The 23,511-nt window shown below is 38.1% G+C and overlaps 1 protein-coding gene across 3 annotated transcripts in view; it reads left to right on the top strand.

Moving 5' to 3' along the window:
• EPHA3 (EPH receptor A3) overlaps nt 1–23,511 on the top strand; it is a 366,991-nt gene that overhangs the window by 288,948 nt on the left and 54,532 nt on the right. For all 3 annotated transcript variants that reach the window (XM_070597347.1, XM_070597348.1, XM_070597349.1), the window contains exons 8-11: nt 5,646–5,748; nt 6,430–6,497; nt 11,340–11,465; nt 17,732–17,917. In XM_070597347.1, coding sequence (XP_070453448.1) covers nt 5,646–5,748; nt 6,430–6,497; nt 11,340–11,465; nt 17,732–17,917 — 483 coding nt within the window. The remainder of the gene's footprint in view (nt 1–5,645; nt 5,749–6,429; nt 6,498–11,339; nt 11,466–17,731; nt 17,918–23,511) is intronic.

The following is a 23,511-nucleotide window of genomic DNA, read 5'->3' as shown; positions in this document are numbered from 1 at the left end:
AACACTTCCATTGTTTGAGAGAGAGCAGATGAAAGGAGGATAAAAAGAAAAATATGAACTTTTGAACACCCCCCTCTCTATTTATAAAAAAAGTGTCGTGCCGTTTGATTTTTTAAAAAGTCAATTTACTCTTCCTGCTTCACCACAGAATTTTTCTAGACTTAAATATAGAAGAGAAAAAAATGCCCTTTATCTTAAGGGGAAAAGGACAAAAATCAACTCTTTATTTTTTTAAATTGAAATGAGATATTCGTAAAACCTCCAAGGATTTGAGTCTTACTTGTTATACATTCATTTTTAAAAGATACAAGAGACTCATGTTTGGATTTCTTTAAAAATTTGCTCTAGTTTTCGTGTTTCAAAGTCATATGAAGAGTTCTCATCAATAACACAGGGCGCTGAGGTGGAATGTAAATCCTGCTGTCTGAGCCCGGTCCGTGGGAAGGCACAGTGGCACCGGGGCGCACCTGCTCTCAGGCACTTTAGGATGTCTTCGTTGTGCACGGCAGCACTTTACCTTTGTTACCGTCCTCATTTTACAGATGAGGAAACTGAGGCATAGGGAAGTGAAGTCAGCTTTCCAAAGTCACGCAGTTGGTAAGTGTTGGGTCTGATTCTAGAATCCGTGTGTTTATGTGACAGTATATAAAGCATTTTGAAAAACATTTCATTTGATCCTGTTCTGTAAGGTGTTCAGATACCATTATTTCCTTTTACACATGGTCTAAGACACACAGTTTACCTGATTTTTCTGAGGTCGCATAGCTAGTATCAGTAATCCTGGAGTCTCCAGATTTTGGAGTACTGATCCAGTGCTGCTATTGCTGTTAAACTAAGAAGCACAGAAGTCATAGAGTGTATAGGAGTCAAAGGACTTTCCTAGAGCAAAGGCATCGCCCAGCAAAGCAAGAAGCACAAGCAGTACAGCATGTTTGGGACGGTGGACGGTCCCACCGCAGGGGACTCTCGGGGCAGAAACTGCACCACAGCAGCTGCTTTTGCCCAAGAAAAGCAGGAACAGTTTACCGGTTAAAAGGAAGGACTCTGGAGCCGATTGGCGTTTACTAGAATGACATTGACAAGCCACCTCAATTCTCAATGCCTCAGTTTCCCTGTCTGGAAATTGGGGAAGATCATATGCATAACTCAATAGGGTTTTTATGTTGATTAAATCAGCTATTATTTGTAAAGTGTTTAAAATATTAGCTGGTCTGGTAGGTACTCAGTGTGTGTGCCTGTGTTTTCTGTATAAAGAAATAGTACATAATTTGAACACCCAAGGAATTCAAGAGCAAAACTATGTGGGATGGAGCTGAGTTTGGGATTGGAGGATTCTGGTGGATGTTACTATTCAAGACGATTAGCACTCAGACAATTCAATGAGCCCTGCTGAAGGCTTCATGGCCCCTTTTCATTGTTTTTTTTTTTTTTTTTCAATTATTGTATTGAGATCACAATCGTTTATAACATTTTGTAATTTCAGGTGTACATTATTATTTATCAATTTCTGTATAGACTGCATTGTGCTCACCACCAGTAGTCTAATTTTTATCTGTCACCATAAGTATGTGCCCCTTTACCCCTTTCGTCCCCCCTCAGCCCCCTTCCCCTCTGGTAACCACTCATCTGTCCTCTTTGTCCATGCATTCCTTTATCTTTCACATACGAGTGAAATCATACAGTGTTTGTCTTTCTCTGTCTGGCTTATTTCACTTAACACCATATCCTCAGGTCTGAGTTTGCAGCAACTTTGATCTCCTGGACTCTATTATTAGGGGACATTAAGGCAGCCTTTCAGGGGCTGGCCCGGTGGCGCAGCGGTTAAATTCGCACGTTCCACTTCTCGGCGGCTCAGGGTTCACTGGCCCAGATACTGGGTGTGGACATGGCACCTCTTGACACACCATGCTGTGGTAGGTGTCCCACATAGAAAGTAGAGGAACATGGGCATGGATGTTAGCTCAGGGCCAGTCTTCCTCAGCAAAAAGAGGAGGATTGGCAGCAGTTAGCTCAGGGCTAATCTTCCTCAAATAAATAAATAAATAAATAAATAAAAAATAAGGCAGCCTTTCAAAGGCAGAATGGAATCATCATGTAGGGAAATTTATATAACAAAACTAGATATTCATAAATAATTTTGTAGGATATCTTGTACTTTTGCCAGTGTTTCACCAGGAAATGACATAATAAAAATATATAAAATTTATTGAGCACTCAGTATGTGCTCAGCACTGTTCTAAGAGCTTTGCTTGTATTAACTCATTTAATCTTCACAACAATCATATTATGTCACATAGCAAGTAAATACAAATCCAGGCATTTTTGTTTCACAAAAATGGACTCCTAACCCATCTACTCTAGGGAGAGAACGCCGGCAGTATGTGCAAGATGGACTGAAATGGGAAATGACCAGAAACAGGGGAGCAGTTTGCTTGTGGGAAACACACTCAAATTGACTTTCTAAGAAATGTAATAATTATCAAATTTTAATAGTATTTTAAACATTATTAAACAACTCTAAACAAGTATTTAATCAATAATACTCATTTACATGTTTGCTAACTTCAGTAACAAAAATTATCTGATTTGGTTATGTGCTTCAGAAAGTTTCTGGGATTTGTGGATATTTAGAGCTAGAATAAACTGTAGGGAAGTCCTAGTTTAATCCTCCCTTTGAAAAGACAGAAAAAGGAATAGAGAACTCTTTCTCCTGTCGTGTTTCCCCTCCCAGTTTCACTGACTCTTTAAAGTGGTTAATCAAAATTATAGAGAATCCAGAACTTGCTTCTGTTTATAAGTTATTATAGTATACAATGAAAAGCATGAGATACAGTTATCATCATACATTTATGGAGCATCATTGAAACTCTAGGCTGAGCTATTTTATAAGCTATTCGCAGATCTACAGCCAAAGGATAAGGCTGCATCAGTCCAGGTCTTCTGGGAAGGAGATATTAAGATGGAATTATAAGAGCTTTATAGGAGGAAATATTGATGAAGTGTACAAGAAGGAGGAGTGGAAACAGGCAAGCAGTGCCTCAGACTGAGATGCAGGTCAGCCATCTACGAAGAGGAGAGGGAAGGAGAAAGGTTGAGGAGGAGGAGCTTCAGACAACGAGGCTCAGCAAGTCTCACCAAGCTGATGGGGAGCCCTGGAGTAAAGACTGCCCATGGGAGGATCCCTGCATTGGGCAGACCTGGCCTGGCTTCAGGCCCCTTGCCATGGTTAGTCATTGAGGGGAGCATGGCTTGTGCATGGCCATGCTGGGTGGATCCTGAAGGTGAAGCAGCCAGAGGCTGCCCACTGCACACTTGTTACCGCACAAAGGGCACTATCTGCTCTGCTCCAGCAAGACAAAAGCCAATCATCAAGAGGCGAGATGGCGGCAGAGAAAGGGCATTTATTACAGCTTGCTAGCCAGAGGGAAGATGGTCAACTAATGCCCAAAAGAACCATCTTAAGCAGAGCACAGAATCTTAAAGCAGTTATGTAGGCCAGTGGGTTATAGGGGAAGGGGTTAGGAATGTTGGCCCAGGAGATGCCACACCAGATCTTTCAGTTGTCATTGTTGATGGCCATCAGCATAGCCTCTCTGTGCTGGGTCATCACAATCTTAAGGAATTCAAAAGAACACAGTTATCGTCTTGTCACAGCTGGGAGGTATGTGCACAAGTAGGAGTCATAAAATCTACAGAGTGAGTGGATCTCTTGGAGGGTGTTCATCCAGCTGGGTTATTTAGGCAGAGGTCATATTTTCTACAATATGGCTTCCTTTATGCCAACCTTGTGCTGAGCCGGTATCACACTTGGCAACATGGAGATCTGAGCAGGCGCTCACATGATGCCACAGTGATGTAAACAGTGGGCTTCTGGTAGGAAAGAAGAAAGTGCTAGCAACAGTTTATATTATGAGTATGCCATCCTGCCACACACTCAGCTCTTTTTGCATATGCTTAGAAAATCTCTAACAGCCTATCTGCCATGTTTCTTTATTTGTATCATTTAAGTATTCCCCAAGCTGCATTATTTTAAAGAAAATCTTCCAAAATTAGATGTTGATCAGGTTGAAGATGTGATATTAACTTCTGGAGAGGTGGTATTATTCAAATAACCAAACTCTCGCCTCTAAGCTCTTTTGATGCAGCACTCATTCATTTGTCCAATTAGCATTTGCTGTAAGAGCAACATATGTGAAAGTGTGAGCATATGAAACAACTGTTCCAGGAGCTGCATGTATTCAGAAAGTGTAGAGGTTAGGCTGCTTGTGGAGTTTGTTAGCAGAGGGGGCTGGGGATTTAAGCAGGGAACAGATCCTAAATGGCTTTAAATGCTCTGCTACAGAATTTGCATTTTATCCTGAAAGTTATGAAGAGACCTGCAAAATTTTTATGAATGAAAAGGACATGGTCAAATTCATGGTTTAGGAAGAATATTGTGATGGCCAGGTAAAAGATAGGAAAGACATACAAATGGAAACCAATTAGGAATTTCTAATTGCAATCTATAAATGAAGACATAAACTAAGATATTTAAAGAGTTTGGTGATTAATTGGATATAGAATGATCAGAAGAGGGAAGAGGACAAGGTGACTTTGTATTTATGGTCTACATCCTTGCCACTCAAAATGTTGTGGTCTGGAATCAGCAGCATGAGCATCACTGAGAGTTCACAAGAAATGCACAGTCTCAGTCCCCAATCCAGAATGACTGAATCCGAAACTGCTTTTCCCAAAAGATACCTAAATGATTTGTATGAACATTAAAGTTAGAGAAGCATTAGTCTAGGTCAAGGGTCAACACACTTTTTCTGTAAAGGGCCAGATAATAAATATTTTAGGCTGTGTGTACATATAGTCTCAGCTGCTCCTACTCAACTCAGCTCTTTTACCATAAAAGCAGTCATAGACAGTACACAAATAAGTGAATGTGGCTGTGTTCAAATACAATTCTATTTATGGACACCAAAATTTGAATTTTATATATTTTCATGTCACAAAATCTTCTTTTGACTTTTGAAATCATTAAAAATGTAAAACCATTTGAAGCTCCTGAGCTATGCAAACACCTATGGCAGGCCAGACTTGGCTTCTGAGCCATTTTTGCCAATACTTTGTCTGGGAGCATGAATGAGTGACAGGCCATTTACAAAGGCAGGAAATACAGGGAGAGGAACAATTTGTTGATGATATGCGTTGAGTTCCATATGACAGGTGTTACACCACCGTTTAAATAAACGTATATCGAAGGCTAAACCAGCTTAATTAGAAAGCTTTCATAATTTCATTCTGGGAAATCTTACCTGTTCACTTCTGGTTTATCCAATGAGTTTCTTGCCAGTGAGATTAGAGAAAACCAGTCTAGCATATTTCACACACGAGGCACTCAAATAGTTTCTGACTGATGTCTTTGAAACAAACTATTTGCTCTTATTATAATTAGGTAGAAATTTCAAGCAAAATTATAGGAAATGTCTGAGTTTTTTTTACACCAAGTGAAGAATTCCTTTTTCACTGTATCAGACAGCAAGCCACATTTCAGGTAAAAGCAGGATAAATATGACCATTTATCAGCTTTTCCATCTAGATGCTAGTCTGGATGTGTTAACGCCGGTGTGCTATTCTTGTTTTTCTCTTCACCCTCACAGCTTTCTCCATCTCGGGTGAGAATAGCCAGGTGGTCATGATCGCCGTCTCAGCGGCGGGAGCCATCCTCCTCCTCAGCGGTGTCGCCTACGTTTTGATCGGGAGGTGAGGTCACAGTCTGTTTTAAGACTTACTTTCATTATTGTTTTGCTTGCTGCTAAAATCTGAAGAGCCTGGTCAGTAAAGCATTTTAACAAATAAGAATATCTCTACTTGTATTCTGGATCCTTCTTCTTTCCTCCCTTTCTTTCGTTTCTCCATCTTTAGTTGACTTTCTCTTTTCCATTAAATCCGACCCCACTCTCCAGCACAGGCCACTTGTCTTCTCTCCTTCAGCCTCACTGTAGTTTTTACTTTCTTTTTCCAATTACCCCTCGTTCCTTTTTCCAAATACGCTCCAGAGTCCCTGACGCTTTCTCACCCAGAATGCTGTAACACTGTACAGCTCTAATCACCAACAATGAGGACTTTACCCTTCATTCTTCCTAAGAGCAGTTGTTAAAAAAATACTATAAACACATTCTAAGGTGATTATAAAAACTGAACTGAAGGGTCTGCCCAGTGGGAAAGCAGCTCCACACATCCCCTCATTAGGCAGCTCTCCAGGGCCCCTGAGACAGAGGCTTTCTGGAAAGGATGGAGAAAGTACGAAGTCATTAAACTTGCACTAAAGCATTTAATTGTTTGAGGAAAATCTTTATTTTTGGTGCTTTGCACATTCTGAGCTGACTTCATTGTCTGAAGTATATTTTCTGTCTGTGTTATCTTCCCTTGATTTACCTCCAGGTTTTGTGGCTACAACAAGTCGAAACATGGTGCAGAGGAAAAAAGACTTCATTTTGGAAATGGACATTGTAAGTGTCTAAACTGTGTTTGGTTTTACCACTTTAGTTGTAGCAGTTGTTGATTTATAATTGGATAACTTCCCCCTGACAAAGAGAATTCAAAAGTAGTTTTATGGAAAAATGGAACAAATTAAATTTATTTTAAACAGAGAAGGAAATTCGTGGTTCCACATTACGTAATTTTTACATGGCCACAGTTCAGCACAGTTAAGCTAAGGTGGAGGGAACACATGGCGTATACTCAGATAACACCCATGGTGAGGAGCACGTATGTAGTCAGCTCTGCAACTGAAAGGCACAGCGTGTCTTCAATTTCCTCATCACTCTCCCTTTGCTACAATCCAAATAAGAGCCTTTCCCCTTTCCTAACTGCCGAGTGAAGGTAAACAACCTCTGTGTGTGCCACATGCCTTCCTCCGTTCTGTCAGCCAACCGGGAGAGAGCTTTTAGAATAAACTGTTTATTTTGGAGTTACATGATATCCGACTGGTAGTAAAGCCTGAACCTTCCCACCATATTTTAATGCCAACCAATTTAGCCTCTTTTTAACATTTTCTAAAAGAAATACTCTTTTAGGAAACAAAGTCTTTATATCTAATTTAAAAACTCATTTTTTTTCTTCTGGCGAAAAAAGTCATCACAGGTGTTTTTCTTTTGCAAACCACAGCACAGTTGAATATGGAATTACTAATCAGTGGCCATAAAAGGAAGGGCGTGTTCTCATGGAAATTGATATGGAGACTATAATCATGCTTCTGTGCTCTCAGATAGTCTTAGTATAACTAATGTCATCTTGTGAGCATGCCTTTCTTTGGCATTCACCATTGCCGCTTTAAATTATCTTCAAATCAACATGATGTTTCCTATCAGTCACTGGCTTTGCATCTATAAATCATAGCTTTAGTTACAACTCAAGTTAAAAACTCAATTACCTGTTGCTAACACAGAGTAGGCATACAGTAGCTTGAAAACAAAAGAAAAGAATGTCTTCCAAATGTAAATTGGTGTGGGATGGACACTGCCAGTGTTTGCAGAGAGCAGGGTTTGTTTTCTACGTTTCATTTCAGTCATTTTAGAATAACTCACAAAAGAGCCAAAGTGCTGCCTTCCTAATCTGAACATCTCATCACTGCAGATCAGTTCGTTACCAGCTCAAAGGTCTTAAGAGCACATGAACAAGTTACAGCATCCTTCTCTAGCTTCTTTTCATGGTCCCAGAAAACCCCGAGTCACAGTCACCGTGGTAAATTAGAGCAGTGCATGAAGTTGCTCTTAATATGAGTTGGACAACTGATGTAAATATTGTCCTTAGAGCAAGACTATACTGATTTGGTTCTTTAGGGATCATAAATTATAAATCTCATGAATTTGGAGCGTTGATACATTTCCGCGTGCCAATTGTAAGCAGGTTTCTCTATTACTCCGATCTGTTTCAGCTGTTGGTTTTTATTGTGACGTTTGTAGAAACTTTAATTTTCTTCAAATGCACAATATCCTTACATAGGCAAACAAAAAAGAAATGCATTTTATCCAAGCTGCAAGGGCATAAAGTCACTCATATGCATGTCATAAACTTTTTGCGTCTTACTCCTACAGCTGGTTTATTTCAGGCCATTTATTTGGTATTACTTTAGAAAGCTCTTGCTATGAACTATTCCCTCCAGCCTTGTTACAAATTCTATAATATTGTTTCAAAAGGAAAGAAATGTGTTTCACCTCCTAAGATCCTGTCCCCTTGCCCTCTCTGGCTGGGCCTTTTTACTTTTTTGCTATCCTTAGGGCACCTCGTGCTGGTAAAATGGAAATATGCATTATTGTGTTTGCACAGAACGAGCTGTAAAGTAGTGCAGCTTAACACACGGGCATGTGTTTATTATCTGGTTTTCTGGACAGAGCCCAGTTACCCTGTGTGTTGCCCTTAATTATTGGTGTGAAGGGATTATGTGCCTTGCGTCCTGAATCACCTGATGCCTGGAACCGCTGGGGTCAGTGGTTAAAAAGCAGCAGCTGAATCGCTCACAGTGAGCCGGTGAGCAGGACACTTTACTGGGGGATGTGTGTGCATTTCTATTTGTGTTGTTTCCCTAAATGTCCTGTGGATAGAAAAGCAGTTCACTCGATTTTAATTAAAAGCAATGAATTTGATTTCATGTGGGAATGATTATTTAATTTTCAGAATATTTAGTAAACCATATCTCTCTAGGGTGACAGGTGCCAAAGGGTAACTCCAACACACTTTCAAAACTTTTTAAAGCCATTCTTTATTTAAATATTTGAAACATTGTTCCTGACAACTCATTATATAATCTTCCTTGTAAATTCTGACGCCAATAATCTCTCCCAAATTGATTTCCTTAAATTCAGTAATGTAAAATATTTGTAATTCCTCACCAGAAAAAATTTCATTTTTACCTTACTTTTTAAAGTGTTATGTTTTTTCCTTGAAAAGGAATGCTGGATTTCCTTACCTTCCCATTTCCCAACCTTTATATTACTGGAGACAAATCAAAACATCACAAATCATAGCCTCCATTTGATGTGAATCTCCATTAAAATGTAACTGAACTGACTAAACAAAAAGATTCTTACAAGACTTAATTTTCTAACATCTTCGAGTAAGTCTCTAGTTACATTTACTGTTTTCCTCACTCTAAAGCAAGAAAAGTATAGTAGCTTTCCTTAATCTGTTTGTTTGTTTTAAAGGTGAAGTGTTTTAGTGCTGATAATGTTAGAGTAGTTTTGGTGTAATAATAACTTACGGTAGTCAACTGGATGAAAGAGTGACTCTGCCAGCTGTTTTTATAGGAAGTAATAATGTTTATAACGTGGCGAAAGCATGCAAAGGGATTTCTGAGCTCAAAAGAAATGAGCATTTCTTAGTCCAAATTCTATGACCAGGAAACCTCAATGATAATAATTGTGAATAAACATTCTTGACAATGAAAATATTAATAGTGGCAATAATCATTGTTATTTATTGAGCGCTAACTATCTAACAGACCCCAAGCCAGGCACTTGAACAGCAAGCTTTCAGAGCTTTCTTTCCTGATTCATAGCTAATTCTTATTGCTGAGCTATTCAAAATGGAAAATCTTCAAAGGAAGGGTTCTCACTTCAAAAGCTACTGTTCTCACAGTTTGTCCAAAAGAAGGGCAAAGGACTTACAGTTTCTGCATTTCTGTGGATGTTGACTCCCTCGACATCGTGTCTTCTCAAGTTTTCCACACTCTGCAGCATCTTCTACAGTGCGGGAGTCAACGCCCGGCAGCAGCGGGTGTGGCATTGGACTTCTCCTTAGTTCTCCGTTTGGTCCCCCACCCTCCCATTTCTGTTCTGCAGTCTCAAAACCATTCGAAGAAGTAAATTATGATGTAAGCATGGTATTCACAAAGTTGTCCTGTAGGTCAACGAATTGATTATTTCTTAGACTAGACTCAAATCCTGGACTCCTTGGCCTTGTGACCATCGTGCTGAAAGCTCTCAGAACAATTGCTGTCATCACAGTCTCTACACTTACTTCATACAAACTACAAAACTGACTCAAAAAAATCTTTGGTTATCATAGAATGTTCAGCTGTGATTTTGCCATAAGATTCTTCCATTATAAACTGATATTGGAAAAGATAAGGTCTGATTTTATTTGTTATTTTAGGGTTAAAAAATTCTCAATAACATAGTTTGATAAATGAAAACATATATCATCATTAAATATCCATGTCTCTTGCTAAAGCAATGTTATCAAAATTAAAAGCAAACTCAATAATATTAGCACATGTACTATGAGACTTAAATTACAATTTCCTTTAATGTTAGAGCATGTTTACATACTTTAATAGATCTTAGGCTCCCTTTTTAAAAGTTTAGTTTTCCTTCAGACAAAGTTAGTTTATTGAACATCCCAAATTGTCTCTAGTATGAATTATTTTTCCAAATGATAGGAATCTCATTAATATTAAATCAAACCCAAAATGATTCCACTGTCTTTTATCTGTTATTTAAATTTAATAATCTGGCTATTTTAATTAAAGAACATCAGGAAAAATGTTCATCTTCAGAGTAATTTAATAAATAAATATATTGTGAAGGAAGTTTATAATTAATAAGCTATAAATATGATTTATGTTTGGAATTTAATTCCTTAGCACCATTGTTAAAGTTATAGAGAATATTCAGATTGCATTTAACCATATTGAAAAGCTACACAATATGATTTCAACTATTGATATTATATTGGTAAATACATATAATGTCCATATTATATACGTACATTCACGGCTTACAGTAGACCTATCATTGCAGTGGGGGACTTTGATTGTGAGTGTTAATGAAAGCAGAAGTCATGTCAGACAGAAGACATGCCATCTTGGATCCTTGAATTAATTATTATGGCAGCTATCTCACTTTGTGAAGCAGTTCACAGACTCGGATGCACAGTCGGTGAGGCACTGTGACAGGTGTTTTGTTGCTGCGCTGTTCACAGACTCACGGCCGTGTGGAAGCTTGAGGGCATTCATTCACAAGAGCTGCTGGGGGTGACCCAGGCGTGCTCGACTCTGAACTGTCTCCTTAAGATCCCCCTCCTTGAACGTCCATTTTCCTCCTAGTTTTTGCAGAGTAAGCTCATTGGGGCTCCTCTTTATGTTTCATTATGTGGAACTTCTCTTCTTAAATTGTTCAACTCTTCATCCAACCTCTTTGTCTGCCACCTTCTGTGATAATCAGAATAAACTAAAGTTTGGTGCACTTTACTATAATGGGGATTTTTTTTAACCAATAATGGTATCATGAAATTTACTGGGTAAAATTTTATTAATCTAGCTACAATAATGCCTTTCTTCCTTCCTTAAACAGTAAAACTGCCAGGTCTCAGGACTTATGTTGACCCACACACGTATGAAGACCCGACCCAAGCAGTTCACGAGTTTGCTAAGGAACTGGACGCCACTAACATATCCATTGACAAAGTTGTTGGAGCAGGTAACCACCACAACAACCCACCACCAGCCTAGCGTGTTAGTTACGGGTTTACAGCTGGGAATAAGAATGCTGCCTGGGATTGCTTAAGTTCTCAGCCCTGAGTATATCACTGCCACTGGAATATTTTCTGATTTCATGATCAAGGCGGGCAATAAATAAATGAAGCAGTATTTAATGGAATGGAATGATTTCAAAGGTGCCAGACTTACAGACTCACAGAGAACGGCCAGCTTTTTGTTTATTGACTTCCAGAGGCAGGGGCAGCAGGAGACCTGTCTTCACGGGTACGCCGGCCTGTGTCACAAGACCTGATCGGCTAAATGGGGATAACAGGGTGAAAGTGGGTCTCACTCTATATACGCCCACTAAGGGAAAATTTAGATTTGTAAAAAAAAGGTAATTTCGGAATCCTCTTTGGAATTAAAAAATAAACAACCCAAAATAAAATCATAAATGACACATTTTACACAAATTTCACCACATGAGTGATGTGAATAGTGGATAGCTTAAATAACATGAAGTGCTCCATTTTGATATTTGCCTATAACTTTATATGGTCTTGATTTGTGTTGAAGCTTGTTTTCATATAGGCATCTCTTTGTTCTAATTGTTAATATACTCAATCATAAATTTATTAACAAACACCTATAGGGTGATTATTAACAGCAGTTGCATATTTCCAATAAAAATTATATTTATAAAATAACCATTTTATACACTTACACGTAAGCATATGAACATCCACAGTGCATGCAGTGCCCATTTGAATAAAACTACTACTGAAAAGTAAAAGTAAACAATGCTGTAGAATAGTGTTGCACCATTATTTCATTCTTGAATATTGCTCTAAAAACAAACACAAACTAATTATGTTGATGTAGGAGATAGAGTGAAAGATGGAGAAACTAACTCATTGAGTTATGCATAGTGTATCAGATCACATTTTCTGCAGGTATTGGATTTATGGCTGATGCTGCTTTACACAAATATGCATGTAATTTTCTCTTTTTCTGTGTTTCTTGTTTTATACACGAAAGCAGTATTTAGAACTCAAGCAGTATTTACTATTCAAGCAGGACAATCTGAGTAATTCATATTATCTAAATAAGGTAATAATTTACTAAATCTTATCTTCAAAACTTTTTAATATTTTATCCTCCTAAAACTCACATGCACAAGTAATATTAAAATATGAACCTAGTGACTCATGAAAGGAAACGAGAGTAGGTGCTTATTTTTTCACAGTCGAAGACTTAAGGATATGCACACGCCCTGTACATCACGCAAATAGCTATTGATCACTGTCTTTCGTTTGTGCACTTCTGCTTTGGAACTGCTCTGGTGCCGGCTTCGCCACGCGGGTCCCAGCATCACCTGGGGCAGAGGCCACGGGGAGAGGATGCGGGAGGATTCTGCACTCTCGCCTGAAGAATCCCACAAGAGGAGGAAAACCCTGTTGTGCTCAGCCAGCGTCCTGAAGACCCGGCAGACACATTGGGGTCTTGAAATCGGGGGCTACCTGCTTTCGTGAAAGCTTAAATATGCAGATCTTGTTGACAAAGTCAGGCATCTTGAGCACGGTGCTGAGACAAAGCACACTCCTTAAAAATGGGTCTGAGGAGCCAGGTGGAGGGAGGGCCTGCCCAGAGTGAGTTGGTTCATATTGCTGCAGGCCCAACGAGCTGAGGAGTCAAAGAAAGATTTCTTGGACTCTCAAGGCATGGTAGTAGTGCTCTTTTATTCAGAGAATAGCATGGGGATGGGCCGTGGGCAGTGAAGGCTGCAGCGTGGGGACGGGACCATGGGCAGTAAAGGACTGCAATGGGTTGAGGGTTAGGGCTAAATTTATAAGGCGTAGGTATGTAAGTTATTTCTTTACAAGACAAAGGAAAGATCATGCAGAAGTCATTAAATGGTCTCATTGCAGGGGGGGTCTGGTTACCGGGTGGTTGCATAAGTGTAAATATGAATCGGACCATATAGATGGGCATGTAGGCCAGGACGCCTTGGGCGTCTCTCCGTGGGGCAGCCTTGATCCACATCAGTATCTCGTGATGCTCATTAAAGATTATGACAGGCCTGCTTTTTCTTTTCTCTTTTCAAACATATTTGAAAAAAATTAGACATATGCCTCATTTTCAGGGTTTTGCAGCAAATATTCTCACTTGCTGCATTAAGGGCAATAAAACTGTACCTGTTTTCATTACAAATATGTACGTCTTCAAGATCAGTTATCCTTCTCCTGGAAGATTTCAGTATAATATGTACACTCAATTCAAGTCTGTCTAGATTAGCTTTTAAAAGGTTTGTCATTACCAAGATAGAATATGAAATAAAGATTTTGAAAGCTATCAATTTTTAAAGATTTTGTTTTGTAAAATTTTAAATATCTGCAAAGATAGATGAAATTGTATCATAGTATAACGAACCTGCGTATACCCATTTCTACAACAACTTAACAACAATCCACTGGTGACCAGCTTCCTTTCATCTATGTACTTAACTACTTCCTATAACCTTTTAATGTTTAAAAATAATGTTGTCCATAAAGAATTAATAATTAACCTAAATTTATTAGTAACTATCTTCCTTTGTTAAAAGGCTGAATCTTTCAGTCAATGACAGAACTTTCAGTCAAATACACAGAAAGACTCTTGGTATGTGGGCTAATTCTCTAATTTTCTGTCATAGATTTTATACAGAGAAATAGGTATAACAAAACATGTTATTTATAACCTGAATAATCAGAAAAATTATACCCATATTGCAAATGACAAAGTTAAAATTGAGCCATTAATTAACCTTATCAAAGTGGTAAATTTTTATTGCTGAGGAATTTATAATGACTAAAATTCCTAATTTTATTATTCTATCTAACCATTATTCAAAGATTAAATACTGAAAATTTCTGAAGGTAGAAACAATTTATTTCCCTGCTGTTCCGTGCCCCGTGTGCCTATGGTGTTTGATCTTGTTAGGCTTTTCCATAGGTACCATTATCTCCATTTCACCACAGGAGGAAGCTAAAGCTGAGAATTTGAATGGCCCATGGCCACATAATTATTAATTAAGAAACCAAAATTGGGATCTGGTACTTTCCACCTTCAAAGTCCGTGCTGGGTCCTGATAATCACAATCGTGCCTTCTTCCAGGGTTTGGTGAGGCTTAGTTGAGATAATTCGCAGACTGCTTAGCTGACATCATGGTATTGTTCAACGCACATTTTTATTGTGCTTCTCTTTAAAGCAGTGGAAGGAGAATGGACTCTGAGGCTGGTGCAGAGGGTCACTCTCCTTAAACACAAGCCTATTTTTTCTCTATTTTAAATGAAATTACTGTGATTAAGAAATTTTGCTTTGAGCAATTTTGCATTGAGCACCTTAAATCAGAATACAGTGAACCCATCCCCACAGAGCATATTTCATTTCACAGGGCACATAAAAACTCCTGAAGTTATTGAATAAAAGAAAAAATCAAGCAGTGTCTTCCTCAAGATCTTGTAGCTGTGCTTTTACTTACCAATGACAAGGTCTGAATTTTCTTTCCCACTGGTACAAAGTTATTGGGATAAGACAACATAAAACTTGGCTAGATGGAAAGACTGGCATTACTTTTGCCCAGTCTTCGTTAATTTTCCCAACACAGTTCTTTACAGTGATTATAAAGAGAACTGAAATAACATTTAACATTTTTATGTTTAGTATAATATATTGGTGACAATTTCTAGTATTTACCTGATGAAATAATCACATTTCTAAAAATTAGCTTGGCTGAAACACCATTTTCTGAATTTTGAAGGGAGATATCCATGTGCGGAAGTCGGGCCTCCCAGTGAGAGCAGAGATGGGAGCCCTAACGGCCCGCCTAACATTCCCACTCCTCCCCTGTCTCCTTGGTTGGGCACTTTCACAAAATGCTCTCCTTACAAATGCTAGTTCAAGAAGACATCACAACCATCTCTGACGTTAGCATAGAATTCAGCATTTTAAAAAGCACTTTTATATTCAATCTTCAATTTGATCTAGACAGAACCCTTGAGAGGTAAATAAATAATTGATCCTCCTTAAGGTGGGTCTGAAGGTTAATAGTGACTGACATAGACGGCACTTACTGTGTGTCTGGCAAGGTTCCAAGTGCTTCACGTACATTAATTCCTTTAACTGCACAGAAACCTTATGATGTAGACACAGTCAGTGTTCCTATGTTATAGATAAGGAGACAGAGGCACAGAGAGGTTCAGGCACTCACTCAAAATCACACAGCTAATAAGGGACAGAGGCAGATTTAGACTCTAAGACAGCCTGGCTCCAGAGCCCATAGTCTGTCCCACAGCTCTGTGGAGTTGTGCTGGAAACTGACGAGTGGCTCAACACTTAGAATAAGTGGTGAGGACATCCAAATTTAAAACGTGATCCATTACACCACGTTGACTCAAAACAGCAGAGCTTTCTTTCAGAAAATGGAAGTTCATCATGAATGCCTCCGTATGGTTTGCCCAAACTCAATGTTTACACAGAGCAAACTGGAGCCCTCTGCAATGTTCCAATAACCCCATACAAAGACAGAAACTCTCACTCCTGCTTACAAATTCTAACAGTGATCTCCTGTGCATCACCCTTTCTCCTCCTAATGCTCACATGGCAATAATGACATTTTCTCCCTGGGGTTTAGAAAGATCAGTGACTGTCCTCAAGTTCTGCTCCTAATTCTCCCTGTAATCCTGAGGATACTCTACTGCAGATATTGCCATCTTCTCTACACTTCCTCACGGGGAAGGAATTAGCCCTGTGCTGCCACTTTCTCTCTGTGTTTTTTGTAGTGTCTGTCACACTGTTGCCAGTTGGTGAGTATTTATTAAATGAATGCATGAATAACTGCCTTTGGACCTTGAGTGACTTTGACAAGTTACAGCATGTCACTGTTTTGAACAGTGGCAAGATTGGATTCCTGAGAAAGGGTCAAGTCTGGGGGAGCTTAGAGCTTCCTGGAGAGAGCCAGCCATTTGCAGTGATGCAGCTGGGAAATCAGTAGGGTACCCTGCTGCTCTTGTGGCCTGAGCATCATGCTTACACAAAAAATAGAGAAGAAGTGTCTCCTTTCTTGACACCTTCTTTCTGGAAGACACATGAGGCATGGAGCTCATACGAAAACTCACGCTGAGAAGGTCAGACCAAGACTGTTACTCCCTCCCACAGAAAGCCTGAAAATTCATCATGTAATCAATCCTTTTCAGAAAAACCTCCTATTTCATATTAAAAACTATTTTTTCAATACTGTACAAAACAGATCTAATAATTCACATAATATTAGGATGTCGTCTATGAACAAAGAGCATTCTATGGATGGCACTACTTTGTGGCTGTCCTTGGAACAGCAGTGGGCTTAGAAAAATGAGAGTCTAGGGTCTGCTCTCAGGAAGCCCAGAATTGAATGAGAGGGTGATGGGTAAATCTTCTCCATCACAACATGTACAAATCTGGTGCCCAAACCAGTTCTAGGCAATTTTGTGTCAATTGGATTAGACTATTTAAAAGTCAGCTACACTCCATTTTCAATAAATTCTGGATTCATTGTTCATTTAAGACAAGTTTTTATTGAAGACATTGAATTTAAGAAAATACTTCCACAGTGATTTTGTAGATAAGATGCGCTAGCTCTTATTTGATACTGTTAGATTATTGTTCTCCTTCTAGAAGCCCAGAGAACTTTACAACTCGTATGTCACTAGTGCAACATAACGATACTCCATTAAAATGAATCGATAAAAGATGCTCTCATTCTCATTTTCAGGGAGTCGGGGTATATAGCTAAACTGGACCTCGTAATAAAAATAGAAGAGTTAGAAACATCTGAAATTTAATCCAGAGCTCAACCCATTGTATCTGCGCTGCTCTGTTGATGACCCTGAGGAAACGGTGGCCGTAAGAACAGGGAGTGAAAAGGCTAGTAGACGCAGCTTTCAACTTTCCTCTTGTTCTCTCATTTGGAATGAAATGAGATGAAAGGTTCTCAGTGTGGCACTTCAGAATAATGAGGCTTCTCGCAAGATTCATTTTCCACCAGGGTGTGGTTGTCCCGGGGTTTCTGAGGGAGTTTCAGATTACCATCTTCCAAAATAATTTAGAGACCTACAGCGTGCATCTTGAGGTCAAAGGCATAAATATTTTGAATTGAATTAGTGAGAGAAAAGTTACTCTCTACTGATGGTTTTTTACTACATTATTCCTTACCTTTTGTTGTTGTTTTGTTCTTCTGCATTCTAACAGGTGAATTTGGAGAGGTGTGCAGTGGTCGCTTAAAACTTCCGTCAAAAAAAGAGATTTCAGTGGCCATTAAGACCCTGAAAGTGGGGTACACGGAAAAGCAGAGGAGAGACTTCCTGGGAGAAGCAAGCATTATGGGACAATTTGACCATCCCAACATCATCCGACTAGAGGGAGTCGTTACTAAAAGTAGGTAAAGTCCTAAGACAGACTTTTGTGTATGCTGAACAGAGCTTGGTTAAACCTAAACTCAATCATTTAAGAATTCTGATCTTTTTTTCATAAGTGGCTGTCTGTCCCAGCAGAAAAGCAGTTTAGGATTAACATGTCTTTCTTTGGCAATAGAGTGAAGATATCTAACTAGCCTTATATTGACAGTACTATTGGAGATCTTTAAAAGCTTTGAAAAAGTTGGGAGCTAGACAACAGACCAATTTAAAACATGCTGATCAAACGATTGTTAACAGCGAACTGTGGAGAACTTTGTTATGTAAAGCAGCAAGGAAGGACAGCGGCTGGATTTTGACAGGGTTTGCTGGGAACTCCCTGCTAGCTGTTCTTTCTTTTATTGTTCACCAGCTTCATTGAAGCTTCCACATCTTTACCCCCCTGACTTTAGGAAAATTATGGGAGTTTGGGGGATGCTTCTGAGCTATAAAGATTGGGATCACATTAGACCCAAGGCCTGTTCTGGTTCTCTGCGGATTTCAGATAATTCTGATCTCGAGTCCCAGATGGATTCTTGACTGGTCTGTGGGAGCTCTGGCTCACAGCCCGTGATAGAGAATTGAACTTATTTCCATGATGGTTTTTCCAGGCAGGCTTGAAAGGGATCCCATGAGGAAGATATGTGATTTTTGGCTCCAATCCAAATGAAAACCTCTTGAGAATGCTCAGGGATTTTTTTTTTTCCTCAAGATTTTTGGAGCACAGGATGGAGAATAAGCTAAATTGGCAGCAAACTCTTCAGAGTGAACGACAACATGTGGCAGGGAATTTGGCATCCTGTAGGGGGGTGATTCATTGGCAGCACATTTGCATAGTCTATGGTTCGCAACAGACATTACATATCATACTTTCACAATGATGTTTTTCTTCAACGTTTCATGGAGTGCTTTCCAAATGGCACTAATACCTATTCTGATTTTAGTGTGACTGAAAAGGCAGTTCCTTCCTCACAAGAGCACGTGTAATTGAAATATACTTTGGTTTCCTTTAGAGTTTTCTTGTGTAATAAATGGGATTAAGAATTTAACAATGCAGAAGAACCTAACCATGAACTGTAAGCCCCTGTTAAGCCTTGTAAAAAGTATTTTTTTCCTTTGTATCCCTAAAAATTAGATCACAGTAGTAATACTGAAATATTCTCTGATGAAAAATATTTAAAATTTTTTGAAATCATTAATAGAATCATTTAGTAGTAGTAAGTGTATGGGAAAGTGTATGACTTCTCTATTCCTTCAGGGAAAATCTATACTATTGATATCTATAGAATTGTAGACTCACATCTCACAGGGGTTTAATACTCACTTAGACATCTATTCTCACCTCCACTTTACCAAGCGGCTTTGGCACATCTTGAACCTCCCTGGGAGAAGAAATTATATTACTTCTGTAGCTCTTCCTCTTTGAACTCTCAATTTTCACAAGTTTTTCTTTATGAAGCGACTATTACGTGCCTGACATTGTAGTGTGGACATTATTTCGTTCTTACCACTGCCCTGTGAATTAGATATGAAAATCCCGTTTTACATTTGAGCAAAAAATAACAGCTCGTCTAACTAGAAAGGGCAGAGATGGCATTCAGAGCTTAGCCTGTTGGTTTCACCTTGTCCCCAACTCTGGACAAAAATGGGTTTCTTTTTCTTCATTCTTGTATTCTGCTTCTTTTCTATCTTGAATTTTTTATTTTCTATAATAGTTTGATTATAGCATGGCATCCCTCAAGCTTCACAAATTTTCTGAGATATTTAATAACCCCGAGCACTTGAAACAAAGATGAGCTCTCATCAAGGGCACGAATCCATGTTATGTGATACTCGGGGACTAAAACAGAACCGGGTTCATAGTAGGCACTTGATTTACCAATGTTGAGAAATAAAATGTTGATTGATTGAACGAATGAATGAAAGAACGGTTTCTTTACCGGTAGGCTTTTGCTCAGTGTGGGTTCATTAAATTGAACACGTGTTTAAAAGAAGTCCAGCTGTGTAACTGCTTCTCACACTCAGGGAGTGATGGAGAAAACGCTTCCATTGCAGCATGGGCAGAATTACCCCTGCCCTTCTCCAAGACTTACAGCTAAGAAAAAATGAGATACAAGTGACTATCAAACTCAATATTAGGTTTAAATTTAAGCTGATTGACTTATAGACTCTCATATTTTATCACGCGTGAGTTGATTTTTTTGTTTCCAGTGTTATGAATTATCGAAAATAACTTTTTAGAGTTTGTTGTTTCCTATACATTCATTTTCTGAATGATAAGCAATATCGAACCATAATTATTGGAACAGATTTTCTTTAGATATAAAAATGAAATTCTCGTAAATGAATTATAATCACCTAGTAAAGAAATCCATAAAACAATTCCCCAAGACCAAAATGCAGGAAAAAAAGTTAAGAAAAAAAATTGACCTTCAAAAATTGGAGGTATTATGCATTAAAAGTCTTATTCAAGTCTGACTCTGTAGCATTCTAATATGGATTACAACTAGCTTATTCTTAGGGTGAAAGTTCTAAATTTGATATATCTCTCTGGTCAAATAAGCATGTCTGCCAACTCTGACTCCATAAACCGCAGGCGCCCCGCATAGTGCACACAGTGGAGGAGCAGACCTAGAATGGGAGGGCGAACTTCTTTAGTGGCATATTTGAAAGCTCTAAGTCTGGCACCTTGTAACATCTGAGAGGAAATAGAAATGCCTTAGAATAAAGTTAATATGTTCCATTTAGATACAAATAAGGCAATTTTGCACCAGAAGTATTTAATCCACTCCTGTTTTCTTTGTTCCCTGAGATGATATGACTGCTAAAGCAATCTACATTCAAAGTTCAGAAACACACACAACTACAATGATGCAGGGCTTATAGGTTTATGAAGAAAAAGTTATGTTCAAAGAAGAAAAGCAAGTGACTAGTATCTAGATGAGCAGTCGGAGGGTCGGTCTCAAGTTGTGACTGAGCTCTATTCACTGTGAGGCCTCAGGCAGTCCGCCCGCTCACAGAGACTCACTTTCCCCACTTGTAACATGGCACGAACAGCTCTACTTTACTGTTTCCTGACACTTCAAAGATCAATACAATTCCAGAGGAATACATTGTTAAGTGAAATAGAACTATGAAAATCTAAAGCACTGCTCTGGTTGAGTTCGAGAAGATTTTGCCAGTTAATATTGGGAATATAGAAGAAAATTCTTGAAAACAATTTCCTTTTTTTCTCAAATATAATTCCTTTTATTATTGCTATTAATTACATGCTTTGAAATACTAGGCCAATTATAATGTACCAATTTCAAGTCATTTAGAGAAAGCTCTTTATTTAACCATTATATTTTCATTTATTTGAATTGAGCCATAAACAATTTTAATGGTACATTTTGAGCCTGATGATCTTAAACAAAAGAAGGTGAGAGAGTCTCTGATCTTCAAAATAGCAGAAAGCTAGGGGCACAATCACAGCTCAGAACTTGGTACTAACATGTGTTATCAATTTTAGTTGAAGTTCAAAAAATGGAACTTGATTTTACCAAATGTTTGATATTTCTGCCATCACATCATTAGTCAAATGATGTTCAGACTCCAAGAAGACCTTTTCACCTAGTGAAATAGAAGGAATTGCAATGGATGAGATTGATGTGTTGTTTTGTTGTTCTTTAGGGAGGGAATATTTTCTGAAAATTAAAAAAAAATAAAGCAACTTAACTGTAACCTTGCATTGTTGAGGGATGTCTTGGGGAGAACATTAAAAAAGTTTCTCATAATTAAAATATTTCTCTATTGATGTCAGTGTTCACTTTACACCAAAAGCTTATTCATTTGTTTGCACCTTCCTGTCACCTGCACAGATTATAAGGAAATGTTACCAGAAGAAGACGTCCTTCTTTAGCAACAATGCCAAATTCTTGCTATTTTCTGTTTCCTCTTCTCTAAAGGTTTTCTTCTGCGCTTGCCTCGAGGGTACTACATTCCATGTCATAGTCTTAACAGACAATACACAGTCACGCCCTGCATAAGGACATTTCGGTCAAAAACTGACCACATGTATGACAGTAGTCCCATAAGATTACTATCATATAGCCTAGGTGTGTAGCAGGCTATAGCATCTAGCTTTCTGTAAGTACACACTATGATGTTCACACAACAGTGAAATCACCTAATGACGCATTTCTCAGAATATATCCCAATTGTAAAGTGATGCATGACTGCATATATATATATGTGTATATATATACTATGTCTTATTAATAATTTACAGAAACAGTTTGTTAAAATTAATAAATTTTGGAAATGGATGACATGAAGTTATCATGCATTAATGACTGTAATTTGATGAATGAGCTCAGAATATGTCTATCTAAGTACCCATATCAACAAAATTAGGAAAATCTCTGCTCAATATATTGGAGAGAATAATAAGGCAGAGAATACTATTTTTACACATTTAAAGAACTTTCCTTTTTCTTCATCATTGTCCGCTTATGTCTCTTGGTTGATTTGGCCACATTTGAATTGCAAAAGAATATGTTATTGTGTATTTTCCCCGGTTATTTAGATAAGATGGGTTTCTAATATTTTTGAAATATTAAATTCAACTTATAAAATCTGTTAGAGGATGACTTGCCTGTGCCCAAAGATTGTCTTTTAAGGAGTGCTAGTTTAAATATATAGTAACTCTCCTAAAGTAAGAAGAAATATAATGATCTACTTGTTTAATAACTGTCTGAGTAATTCTGGTCTTGCACAAGTGCTTGCAGAAAGTGAGAACAAGAAACACCCATAACTCACGAAGCTAGTGAAATCTTGATATCAAATCACACAAGAATATTATCAAAAGGAAAATAACAGTTCAGTGTAACACACAAACAAGAATTCAATAACACTGGAATGATTTTGAAGCCATAGGTCTTATTTTTAATAAAAGAGATACTATATCATGCCCCAGTTTACTTTATTGCAAGAATGCAAAGTTGGTTTAATATTTAATCCTTCAAGAAATTCACATAAATAGATAAAAAAGCAAAAGTCAGTCTCAGTAGATGCAGAAAGTAAGCAAACATCTTAATTTAAAATTTTTTCTTAGCATATCATACATAGAAAATATGTATACCTGATAAACGTATGTAAACACTCCCAAAACAAAAACAAATAAACTAATAAACATCATACGCAACAGGGAAACGTTAAAAGCATTTCTTTTAAAGTAGAAACAAGAAGACTGCTCTCATCTCTTCAATTCATTATTGTGCCAAAGGTCTTGATTATTGCAATTAGACAAGAAAATAAATAAAAAGTAGAAAGTTTGAAAAGGCAAAAAACTAAACTGTCCTTGTAAAAATCAGACTGAGTACATTCAGATTATTGTGTTCATTCATTGTTATTGCACTTATTGTACAAATCAGCTCTGACTGGAATAAGGGAAAGTAGAAGTATTGTTCCTGTCTTTAAAGGTATTAAATTTTGTTTGAAATTAAGCATAAGTATACTTAAAAATTTTAAAGTCAGCTGTGTGTACAGTGCTCGATGTGTTAAGATTGACAGAGTGTGGTTGGCTGAGGAAGCTCT

This window comes from Equus przewalskii, chromosome 27 (genome assembly GCF_037783145.1).
Source record: "Equus przewalskii isolate Varuska chromosome 27, EquPr2, whole genome shotgun sequence".
NCBI classification, from domain to species: Eukaryota; Metazoa; Chordata; class Mammalia; order Perissodactyla; family Equidae; genus Equus; species Equus przewalskii.
Note: the sequence above shows the minus strand (reverse complement) of the source record. Positions and strands in the feature narration are given on the sequence as shown.